Source organism: Pithys albifrons, chromosome 2 (assembly GCF_047495875.1).
Source record: "Pithys albifrons albifrons isolate INPA30051 chromosome 2, PitAlb_v1, whole genome shotgun sequence".
NCBI classification, from domain to species: domain Eukaryota; kingdom Metazoa; phylum Chordata; class Aves; order Passeriformes; family Thamnophilidae; genus Pithys; species Pithys albifrons.
Window position 1 is genome coordinate 49,778,657 of NC_092459.1, and position 12,590 is coordinate 49,791,246.

General features: G+C 40.1%; 1 protein-coding gene across 3 annotated transcripts in view; it reads right to left on the reverse strand.

The window, feature by feature from the left end:
- The window catches only part of CEP85L (centrosomal protein 85 like), a 148,620-nt gene that overhangs the window by 60,733 nt on the left and 75,297 nt on the right, over positions 1 to 12,590 (reverse strand). For all 3 annotated transcript variants that reach the window (XM_071548967.1, XM_071548966.1, XM_071548965.1), the window contains exon 3: positions 2,776 to 3,539. In XM_071548967.1, coding sequence (XP_071405068.1) covers positions 2,776 to 3,539 — 764 coding nt within the window. The remainder of the gene's footprint in view (positions 1 to 2,775; positions 3,540 to 12,590) is intronic.

A 12,590-nucleotide genomic window follows, 5' to 3' on the forward strand; every position in this document is an offset into this window, starting at 1 on the left:
AATCTAGATTTGTATCCTTATGGCTGTAACCTCTAACAGAAGACAGGGCAGGCAGGGAGGGCCAGCAGGGGATCCCTCTAAGAGCCCAAAGGCTCATCAGTCTTGCAGATGCTTTAACTTTCTGTTCCTCTGGGTCCTATTTCACAAACACATATCACTTGAGGAAATAAACCAGATCACATTTCAAGGCCCATCAACTGGACTTCAGATCGTATCAATGGAAGTCCTGGCTAAGGCCACCAGGGACCTCCACCACACAGACGTAAAAGTAACAGGTGTAAGAAAAGAAAAGAAAAAAATGCCAGTTTTAGGTACAATTTCATTCTATAATCTTTCAATCTCAAAAATCTGTAAAGGTGCATCACTGCTTTAGGAATCCAAGCTAGAGAGACAAATAATCCTTGTATTTTCCCTGCTGGCTCTGTCTTCTAAACACAGCTCAGCAGCATGGATGAAAGTTTTTGAGTAATTGTAATAACACATACAAGGTTTCATCTGTTTCAAACATTAAACATTGCCTTCACAATGTCTTTAATCACAATCAGAGTGAGAAAGCAATTGTGAGAAATGAAAGACAAAAGCTGGGAGTTGTTTACACCTAAACAAAAGTAAGTTTCTAAAACACCCATCCTAAACAAAGCATTTTGTTAAAGGTACATAAAAGATAATGAAGAGACACATACCTAAATGAAGGAAAGAATAAATGAAGTTTATCTCTTGTGATGCCTTGTGAGACACCACCTACAGTACTGCATATAGTTTTGGTGTCCCTAGTATAAGGAGGACATGGAACTGTTGGATCAAGTTTAGAGGAAGCCACAAAGCTGATAAGAGGCCTGGAGCACCTTCCCCTACCAAGACACGCTGAGGAGGTTGGGGCTGTTCAGTCTGGAGATGAGAAGGTTGCACAGAGACTTTATGGAAACCTTCTGGTATCTGAAGGGGGTCTACAGGGAGGCTGGAGAGGGACTTTCTGTCAGGAACTGCAGTGATAGGACAAGGAGTAATAGGTACATATTGGAAGAGGGAAAATTTATGCTAACTATTCAGAAGAAATTCTTTGCTGTGAAGTGGTCAGACACAGGAACAGGTTGCTCACAGAGGTTGTGGTTGGCCCAACCCTGGCAGTGTTCAAAGCCCATGGCAGTGGGTGTCGGAATGAGATGACCTTTAAAAGTCCCTTCCAACCCTTAACATTCTAAGATTCTATATATTTGAATCTAAGAGGAGAACACCCAGGCACAGTAACCTGCTCACAGACAGCACCTCTCACAGCTGCAGCCAGCTGCATGTGTTTCAGGTGTTTGGGAAGACTCAAATCAATGGATAGACCAAGCTCCTTCATGGTACCTTGCTGTCACTTCCCAAATGCCCCGTGTGCTCCTTGATGCCAACTGCCAAGAGCCCACCCAGTAGTGCTCCAGACTCAGCCTCAGCAGTGACTCAGTTCCTGTCACTTTGGCTCTGAGAGGAGCCCATCAGCCTCTGCTCTCTACCTGGGGAATTTCTCGACATCAAAACCTCCAAAAAACTAAAAAGAGAAAGATGAGAGTTTCTGTAGCAATGAAGGTTAAGGGTGGGTACCTGTAACAATGTCAGATTTTTAGAGAGACCCTTAAGGATTACTGTTAGTTTGGTCATATTAATTGGCTTCAATTTTTTTTTCAATTGAAAAAACCCAAAAAACTCTCCAACACAACAAAAACCCACCACACCACCAAAAAACAAAACTAGGCCACCACTAAGAGTGAAACTGGAACCCAAGAACCTCTAACCCTGTCAGTCTTTCCTTCCATAAACACCAGAAGTAACAACAAAATTTGAGCACAGCTTTTTGTAAATTACTTCATGTACTTCAGGCTAGAGAAAACAGGTCACTTGCACATACAGCCAGATTATCTCTGCTCAGATAATATCCTAGTCTAACCCTAAGATGCCTTTCAGACAAATTTACATATTATAAATTGCTTGGGAGTTTTTTGGCAAGCCAAGCCAAGTTTACCTACACAGGTAAACATGAACATGTAACATGATTTTAAATACTGGCTTCCGTCACAAACTGTATTTTCCCATCACGGGAAGAGCTGGAAACAAAACCTGAGTTGTCATGCTAGAAAGAGTTACCTGTCTCTTCAAACGATGTGCTTGATGTTCTCTATACGAGTATTTTAAGTATGACACATAAAACCCACATATTATTTTATTTCAATAAACAAAATTCATTGACTACTATTTGATTTTAATTAGTTAAAAGATAAGCAGTACTATCAAACTGAATTCAGTTTTTAAGTACTGGGCATAGTGATATTGAATATTCATTCATCCTTGCAGCACACAGAAGTCATTCTCAATTTGCTGAATGCATAAATGCAGCCTCTTTTTAAGCCCATTCAGATCAAAATACATTCATATTTCTCCCACTACATTGTGATCAAAGACTAAAAACTACTGAAAAGGTTATCTGATGAACCTCTTACTGTGTCCAGTCTCATGAAAAGAAATGCTAGTCCCATGTAGATGGCTCAGTGAATCAGAGTAAACTGTAAGCAAACAACAGGAAAAAAAACAACCAAAACCAAAACAAACAATAAAAAACTGTTTGCACTCAGGTAATATTGAGAAACAAGCAGCAACATCCCCAACCAAAGCTTAAAAACATCATAACCTGTTTAAGAGGACCTGTTCCCCGTCCTGTTTCATTAGAAACTGCCTGTTATTTTCAGGTATAACACATGATGCCACACGATGGCAGCAAACACCAAGCTTTAGCCTTACCTGAACGGGCTGTTCACCTCCTATTCTAAAATCTTCAGGCTGCTGCACATGCCATGCAGCTACACCGTAGGGCTCCTCAGCGGGTCTGCAGTCCAGGGGATTCGCACGTAGCTGTTCCTTAAGCCACATCTGAGTCCTCACCGCTGGTTGTATGGGAGTCCCACTCACAGCCTGCTGGCCCAGTGTCGCGTATCTCTGCCCAAAAGCTTCACAACCGGCTGCCGTAGGTTTGCTTTCAGGTAAGGCACTGTAGGTCAAGTCTAAGGCATGTCTCCTGCCTGGGGAATCCGAAGCAAAATCGTCTTTGCTGCACGTTTCAAATTTATATTTGCAGTCCAGTAGAGATCGTTTTTTCCCCATTTCTTTGTCCTCAATTTTTAGTAACTCCATGCTGTCATGCAAACAACTTGGCCCATTTGTCCTTAATTGTGGTGACATGGCTTTGTCTGTACCAGCTCTGTATTCCACTGAATGACTACTACCATCCTGGCTGAAGGTATTTGGTGAGCTGAGTTTAGACAACGAGGACCATTTTCTTACAGGTCTTGCATCTTTCATGTCAAGAGAATTGTCCAGGGAGCCCTGATTTCTGCCTCCTCCTGACCGTACAAAGCTTGTACTCCATTTTGAGCCATCAGACTTGAAAGCTTCCCTGTGTTTGGAAAGTGAAGAGCTGGCATTAGACAGCATCACATGGGCAGTGGGAATAGAAACCAGTGATCGGCTGGGCTTAAACGAGGATGTACCACTTGAAGTTGAATGATCTGTGAAGAGAGATTTATCATGTAAATAAGTACAGTACAGAACTCATTAACACCAGTGCATAGAAGACAAATCCTCATATTCAAGGTGAAACTGAAAAACAGAAGCAGAGGCTTCTTGACAAAATAGGGCCTTCTAAATCATCCAAGATTATGAGAATGGAAACCAATTAAATTGGGGGATGTTCAGATTTATTTTGCTCAGTTGCCAACATTGCAAGAAGAAAAGTGCACTAAGCAGTGGCAACAGCAGATCTAGAGAGAATTCTCAAGCTGTGAGCCAAAGGAAGCATTTTTCATTCCCCAGCTTTAAGGAGGCAGGCTGGATTTCTCCCCCACCACAGATAATTTAAAGTAGCTTCTATTCCACAAATGGTAGAGGTATCACAATTCCAGAGCCCCAAGACTGCTTCCCTTTCCATCATCCCGCTTCTCATTTTTAAAAGTAAAACAATCCACTAAAGGCACTTTGTAAAATGGCAGTGCTGGACAGGAACAAGTTTAACAATGATCACTTGGACAGGACTACTCATCCCTTTTGGATCTCACCAATTTCAAAGTATGCTTTTTGTGCAGCGTTTGGCTGGGATAGAGTTGGTTTCCTACACAGTAAATGTTATGGAGCTGTGTTTTGGATTTGTGCTGAAAACTGTTGATAACTAAGGGATGTTTTAGTTCCTGCTGAGCAGTGCTTATACACAGTGAAGGCCTTTTCTGCTTCTCATACCAGCCCACTGGTGAGAAGGCTGAGGATGCACAAGGAGCTTGGAGGGGACACAGCTGGGACAGCTGATCCCAACTGACCAAAGGGATATTCCATACCATATGACATCATGCACAGCAACAGAACTAGGGGGAAGGTTGGTTTGAGGAGGCTGCTACCCAGGCAACTCTCACCTGGTGGACAGCATGTGTTTTCATTTGCAGCCTTTTCTGCTTCTTACTTTCTCTCTGGCATTTTCCTTACATTTTTTTATGCTTTTCAATTACTGTTTTAATCTCAACCCATGAATTTTTTTCACTTTTACACTCCCAATTCTCTTCCCCATCAGAGCAGGTGTGGAGGGAAGAGGAGTGAGTGAGTGTCTGCATTTACAGACCCAAATACAACACTCCACCTAAACTGCATGTATCTTAATTTATAAAATCTTTCCCAAGCCAAAATATCAAGAACAGAGAAATCAGTGAGGTGTTATTCAGGAAGAGACAGGAGAGCAAAGATGAGAGAGGTAAAGGAGAGGTTACTGGGGGCTAGCTGAGGGCTCTCACACACCCAGCAACATGTGCTTAGCATCACAGTCTGTGGACAACAGAAATAAACACCTAATCCTCCCATTAGAGGATCAGCTCCCACCAAGTCACATGGCTGCACCTTAGCTAGCTCATATTGCTCGTTAGGTTCGTGGCAGATAGACAGAATAAAATTGCTCAATTAAAAGATTCTTTTGGTGTTCCTTTTTGCCAAGAGCAAGACAGATAAACTCTTCTTGTTTCTCTCATCCTAACCTAGAGAGAACCTACTTCCTTGAGATTTGTCAGCTGATACAAGAATTCATGGTGGGACAATTTAAAATTAAAAAAAATAATTGTTAAACAAGTACAACTGGCATACCACTAGGTCAATGTGATTTGCTGAAAGCCAGAACACATTATTAATTGAGCACACTTTTAAAGCATATATTTGACTCAATATACTATACCACAGATAAGAAAAAGAAGAGCTTCCAATGGTTCAACACCTTTGAAAAATGGCAGCACTTCTATTCCTACGTATTCAAGTAAAGATATCCTTAACCACAACTTGAATATCCCTCCCTATTTGGGACCAGACTGCCTCACTCCTTGCTGCACAACACAAAACAATGCTGTTCTATACTCACACTTTTCATGCCAAAAATGCATTATAGCCCCCAAAACTATAAACAGTTCCTTGATAGTTACCTGTTAATTGCATCATTAATGTCACAGCTCCTAAGAAGGCAGAAAATCTTGCTGAAATCTTCCTGCCTCCTAACGAGTCACTGCCCCACCATGTACCCTCCCGTTTCAAAGCATAAGCTCATACCACACTGTTTCTTTCCTCTACCAGCCACCTACTTTTACAGTAGTTACAAAACATTGCTCTCTTTAAGACCGGACAAAACTGTCTGAGCTGGATGAACTGGAAACAGTTTAAGAGCTATTCATAGGGTGCTGATGACGGCCAGAGAATACACACAGGGGGGCTGTCCTGTACTGGGCCAGGAGCTGGACTTCAATGATCCTTGTGAGTCCCTTCCAACTCAGGAAATTCTGTGATTCTAGGATAAAGGTAAATGGAGAGTAGAATACTACCAACTTGTTACCTGATTAATCATGCTGCTAATTTATGTGGGGTAACATTTTTCGCATGCAAAATGAAAGAATTTCCCTCCTCCCTGTACTTCTTCCTGAAAAATTCTATACTGCAGAGAGAAACATTTTTCTTGGCTGTTCTCTGTCTTGATACTGGCTCAAGAGATGGGGCATGCTAAAGGGGCAGGCAGGAAGTTACACAACCCACATCAAGCAGAAGAAATCACAGCACTCTAACCAAACACAGATACCATGACAGTGGAGATGGTGATCCTGCAACACTATTAGTTTCCAAAATTGTGATATGCCTACCACACGTCAACTATTCTAAACTACTTGCCTGTGCCAGGTACAGTATCAGCTTCTCTCAGCTCTGTCTGCCCGTCTTCCCTCCTAGCTCTTAGACGCTTCTATAAAAGGCCACTACAAACTGGGCACATCTTGCTACACTGTCTATCTAGCAGGGGCTGCAGCTTCCAGCCCCGCTCTGCAATACAAATAAAGGCACATGGCCATCTCTGTCTGAGGACATGGAAGCAGTGACAAGAAGAGCAAAGAGGTATATGACCTGATGGAGCTGGAGTTTCACACAGATGTATTGTAAGATGGAAAGTGCAGAGTTAGAGTCCTGCTTTTGGAATACACAGCAGGAGAGTAGAAAGAGACTCTTGCTCTCCTCCTGGTCTCCCAGGGAAAGTAAAGATGGAAATGCACAGTGGAAAGAAATGCATGTCTTCTTGTACATACTCCTCAGCTAAGGGCTGCTGCCTTTGTAACACTCAAGAAAACCAACCTTTGTATTGTGCCTTACCCAGAAGCTGAATCTGACCCAGCACAAAGTCAGTCCAGCAAAGGCAGCAGTCCCAGACTTTTTTATATTCAAAGAAAACTGGAGTATATTAGAATTCAAAAAAACCTGTTAGGACCTATGCTTTAGTCCATGCAAATTTCTAGAGTAGGAATGTCATATCTGAGAAAGAAGAAAGATAGTATTTAACACAGCATTTTCAGTCTAAAATATTTACTTAGTATTACCTATACACAGTCTTCAAACTAGAATTAAAACCAGTGATAATTAGAAGTACATGATCTCCTTCATTTACCAGATTACACAGTTATTAATATGGGTAGATTTTTTTTTCATTCTGCTCTATATTAAATTAAAAATTAATTAATTTGGAGTTAGATTTAATCTTCTTTTTCTCACTTCCGATGCTAAACTCTTCAAGCGGATTTAAACTTGGAATACTGCTTATATCCAACTACATCTGATGGATGTCTCCAATAATTTGTCTCAAAGTGCAACACAGTAATTTTGGCTTCAAGTTGTCCTAATTAGTTTTCCCATTAACCCTCACTGAAATATACGAGAAAATTCACACTTCTTCTTAGAACATATTGCTCCCGTCTGCCTTGCCTGCAGGCTCAGCTGGAAAGACAGCCACAGCATTCTGAAACATCTCACTGCACAAAAATGCATGAAATTAGTAAATTTCATTGCAAATAGGACAGAATACAGAGAGCATCATGAAACTTAAAAGACATTACTTCTTCGATGGTTGCAGGAATAAGCTCCATCTGACCAAATCCTGCAAAAGACTACTTTATCCAAGCTGCAGGTATTTCCTTTCCCTACAGACAGGGGTAAGCAAATGCCTAGTTCAGAATTGAAAGCTCTCGCTCCTCAGGATTACTCAATTTTTACTTCATGGAGCTGGTATTTATTTGAAGATTACAAACACTCAAACACGGCTTGTGTCCCTCCAGAGTCTTTGCATGCTTAGGACTGCTCTCATGAATGAAAACTGAAAGAGACAAGAGGTAAAAAAAGCAGCTAGATGCTGCTGATTTTGCTTTTGGTAGAATTAAGATTATATGACAAGTTTTGCTTTTCCAATGTCCTAATAACATTTTGGGGGCCCCACCACAAAATTCCCTACAGTACTTTTCTAAGAGGCATGACATGTTAATACCCAGCCCAATACTTCCAAACCCACAAGAATAAGAGAATTGAAAAAATGCTATTTCAAAAACATGTTACAAGATATCTACCGCATAATAGCAGCAGATGGAATAAAAAAATAAAGAACATTTCATATGGCTTTCTTACCATCTTGTGTTACACTTCTGAACTATTCCATTACTGCATATCTGGCATAGAAAACAACTAAACAGAATCACTTTGATCCTAATAAAAAATAATCAGAGAAAAAGTACAGCAGACACTTTCTTCTGAAGCAGGGGGAGAAGAAAGAAACACTCCAATATAAAGTTAATGAACACTTCCTACTCCTTTACATTTCCCTGTGCTATGGTTTTTACATCACTGTAAGAAAAATCTCTGAAGCCACTTTTCAGGCCAGATGCAACTCACCATCATTCAGCTACCTAAAATACTGATGTCGTCCAACAGCCAATCAAACACATGAGTCAAGAAAGGTTCACTGTAACCCTAAGCATCTTCTTTAGCTGCAAAGTGAAAATAGTACTATAAGAACTCCCATCTACAAGATATACTTCTTCATGGCACAAATTCTTCACTGCTCCCAATAAGATATTATCAAACAACAACATGGTAATCAGCTAATATAGACACCTAATACTAATCATTTGATACACATGTTTATGGGATGCACGTGTATCTGAGGCCACTGGAAACGGAGAACCTTCCTTGTGTGAGGGACTTTGAAATTTGATATTTTATCCAGGGTATAATTAGAATGCCCTGACCATGGAGAAAAACAGCAGTATAAAAAACAGTTGACCTTTTCTTCCTGTCCTCCTTTCCCACTCCTCCAAAACACTGACATAGTTTACCCCAATCCTGGAAAATAAACTGAACCATTCTCTTAATAAGTGAGCAGAAGATAAACAGGGGAAGTCAAGCCTCCATTATACAAATTGCAGGTCTTGAATCTGGCTGCAGTTTAATGTACAAAAGCTCTCACATTCATTATAGGATGTCAGTTCCTGTGAACTGTTTGGTAACTCTTAAATGGACCCCAGCATTGAGCCACAAGCAATTCCATCATCCAATACATGACTGAAGGGGCCATGAGCCTTCAGTTTACCACACAAGCATGTGGCTGCTTCACAGAAATCTCCAAAACAGCTGCTTTCAACTACAGAAGTGTCTAACTCTCCTGGGAGTTGGTTACAAATGGTTGACAATGGGATGATGTACATGACAGCAGTTTTCAGGCTACACATGTTCCCCCCACCTACCTACTCACAAACTGCACCAGCTTTCATGCAGGAGAGATAATCAGATGAGCCAAATGAGAATTTCAAAATGGGCAGGCAGGAGATCAGTACTAGCAAAAAAACCTGAAGAGACTGACTCATCAACCTCTGGAAGCAAAAGCATGCCTTTCCAGGGTGCAGCAGCCCTCACTGGAATGGCTTAGGTCTGGTTGGTTTGTTTTGGTTGGAGCGTTTTTTTGTTGTTACTTTGTTTGGTTGAGGTTCTTTTTGGGTTTTGTGGGGGTTTTTGTATAGTCTAGGTATTTTCACCATCTTTTTACAAGCTCTGTTCATATTACTTCAAGCTTACTATGTCAAAACGTAAGTGAATGAATGAATGAAATCTCTGCTAATAACTCTCTTCCAAGGAATAAATAAAAACATGCATCATAGAAAGCTGTAGCAGAAAAGGAACCACCACAGACACAGCAGAGAACTGTTCAGACATTTAACAAGTTCTTTATAAGAAAGAATTCCTAAACTTTTTTTATTTATAAAGTTACAAGTTTCAACAGCAACTAATACAGAAAAATAACTATCAAAATTTATTAGAGGCAAAACATAATTTAATACTAATTTAATGCTCATTTAAAAGAACTTACTGGCAGTAAACTGAGATGGTTGTGTCACATTTATGTCTTCACAGCAGAAACAGTCATGTAGTGTTAAGAAGCAAGTTCAATTAATGTCATTTGGAAGAAAAGAAGCAAGTTCACTGCCTTCCACCATCACCAGCTACCGCACTGCCAGCAGCAATCAGAACTCTTTTACGTAAGATGTGGATAGCAACCTCCAAGTCAGTTCTACTTTGTTTCACACTAATTGTGTAGGATTTTCTGTAATCTACTGTGCTGCATACCAAAAGAACACAAGATGTACCTAAAAACTCGCTAGTTTTAAAAGCTGAATTTACAACCTACGTAATTCACAACGAATTCAAACAGTACAACCTTAAATAATAAAAATACAACCTTAAAAAGTTGCAGCTGAGACACAATGGTCAAAAACTGAAGCAATTTTGTTGCTTTATGACTTTCCTTTAGATGAAATACTGGTAAAGCTACTACCCTGGAGCAGTCTTACTGTAGAGAGATGGAAGAAGGAGCAAATGGTAGGTCAGCCTTACAGGCGTCCTACAATGAACACAAATAAAAAAAAAGTACTACAAGAGGAATTTAAAGGATTTTTAGTAAGTAGAGCAGAAAACTGTGCTGGAAAGAGCAAAAGCTGCAACACAGAAGCAGCAGGGCAGCATACACACACTTAATTCAAGGAAAGAAATGCAGAAGTAACACTGAGTTCCAGCAAATGGCAAACATCCTTACCAACAAAAGGAACACCACAGACATATGAACATACTTAGAAACTTGCCTAATATATCCCATCTACATTATTATGGCCTGGCCATTTGGTATCCATCTTCACTTTCCTCCCCCTCTACAGTTACGAATTTACTTTTCCCCCGATTTGTGATGTCACGTTCATTTCCACACCCTTCAGGCAAACACACCTCCTCCCTTGTTTGCCAGAGAGGTGATAAGGTATCAACAATCCTACTCAATGTAAGAAGTGAGGATAACACTTTGAACTTGCAAATAATATAAAAAAAATGTGGAGTGGGAAACACATATGTCGTAAAGTTTGTTTAAATGAAGCTTAACACAGAAACTGACTGTCACTGAACAAAAGAAAATTACACCTCCTCAGTGAACAAATGAAAAGTATTTACTCATAAAGCAAATTACTCACTTCTCTCTATTTTCGTATTATTCACATCCTGTTTTCAGCTTACCATATACAAGGTTGTCTTGCTTCACTTAGATCTACCTACTTCCCCAGAACACAGTACTGACAGACAAAGAACGTGCCCTGTAGAAGTTACTACTCTGTATTAAACTGTAGTATTTGTGGTACTGAAATACTCTTCAGAAATGTGCGCTTTGATCAGTTCTTATCAGGACACACATGACACCGGCTTTGATTTATTCAGGGCGCTTGTCCCATGCCTTGGAGGTCACCCCTGTAGACCAACACCAGGTTCCCACCACACCTACTGAGACAGCAGACTTGACAAAAACCTCATTAGTGAAGTTCTTAGATTCCAGCGGCAGCAACATTCAACGAAATCATACAGTGGACCACATCTTCATACCATCTCACCTTAGCACTACAAATCAATCTCTGCATTCCACATCCCATTTCAAGAGACAAAATTCTTTATTCCATCACTTAAATTAGATGACAAGAGGCAATCTGAGCATCTTCCCAAAGAACTGCACATGGATGATCAAACCAGAATCAGTGCCAAAGTGAAGCACACAACAGAGATCATACATTAGCTTTTTTGATCATACATGATCAGTTTAAAAACCACTACACAGGAGACAATTCAGTAGAAAGTGTTACTTTTCTCCTATGTGCCACGGAAGTCAGATTTGAGACCAAAGTTCCCAATACTAACTGAAGTTAAAAGATATTTGGTAGAATGCCCTCTCATCCAAAACACTCCTCATTAAAAATTAATGCACATTTTCCTGAAATATGTAGCTGGTTTAAGGATTTTTTTGTGCAAGAAGATAAGGGGTAAAATGATCCACATTCTACTTTAAAAAAAGTTCCTTTAAATTAGCTGTTTGGCAGCATCAATTATCGCAAGACTCAAATAATAGAAACTTAACATGTATTTCAACAAATAAAGCTGAACGAAAACTTCTAATAACATTGTCTGTTTTGCAACAGTTGACTTCAGGGAGACTGTACCAGCTCAGTGCAACAATAGGGGAAAACAAATACAAACTCCACAAACAAACAAAAAAAGGCAAACACATGTGAGTGGTACAGTAAACCTCCTGGGATTTACTGGGATAGAGCTGAAGTCTTAACACTCATTATGTATATATGGACAGAAAAAGGAGAACCGCTAAGTCCCCAACATATCAGATACACCCCAAGCACAGCCGTCCTGCCTGATGGATCTTAACATAACTGATATTTTAGGATACAAAAAAAGAGTACCACCCATTACTATTTCTATGAAGTGACAATTTACCTAGCAATATCTAGGCTAATAATACTCAGATGGGGAATCCACAACCCCCAAAGAGAAATATCTTCAAACAAATTTAGTAACTTCCTACTCTTGAGCCAGATCTGGGTCAATTTAACTCACATAAAGCCCCGATTCAGATAATATAACAAGGGACCATAAAGAAAAGTAGCACTGTATAGAGGTTGGATGCTGCTACTCCAAAATGGTCCTGTGCAACAAGGACAGATTCAGTGAACAGGCACACACTCCAAAGAACAGGAGGTGAAACTTGTTTTACAGGAAAATATTATTCAGCAGAGAAAAGTAAATCATAGTAGAGTCAACCTCTCAAGACACTATTCTGTTTTTCCTTACTGTACTTAATTTTTCCAGATGCCAATGCTAGAGAAATGTGAAAGTACAATTCATTAAAAGCACATGAGGCAAAT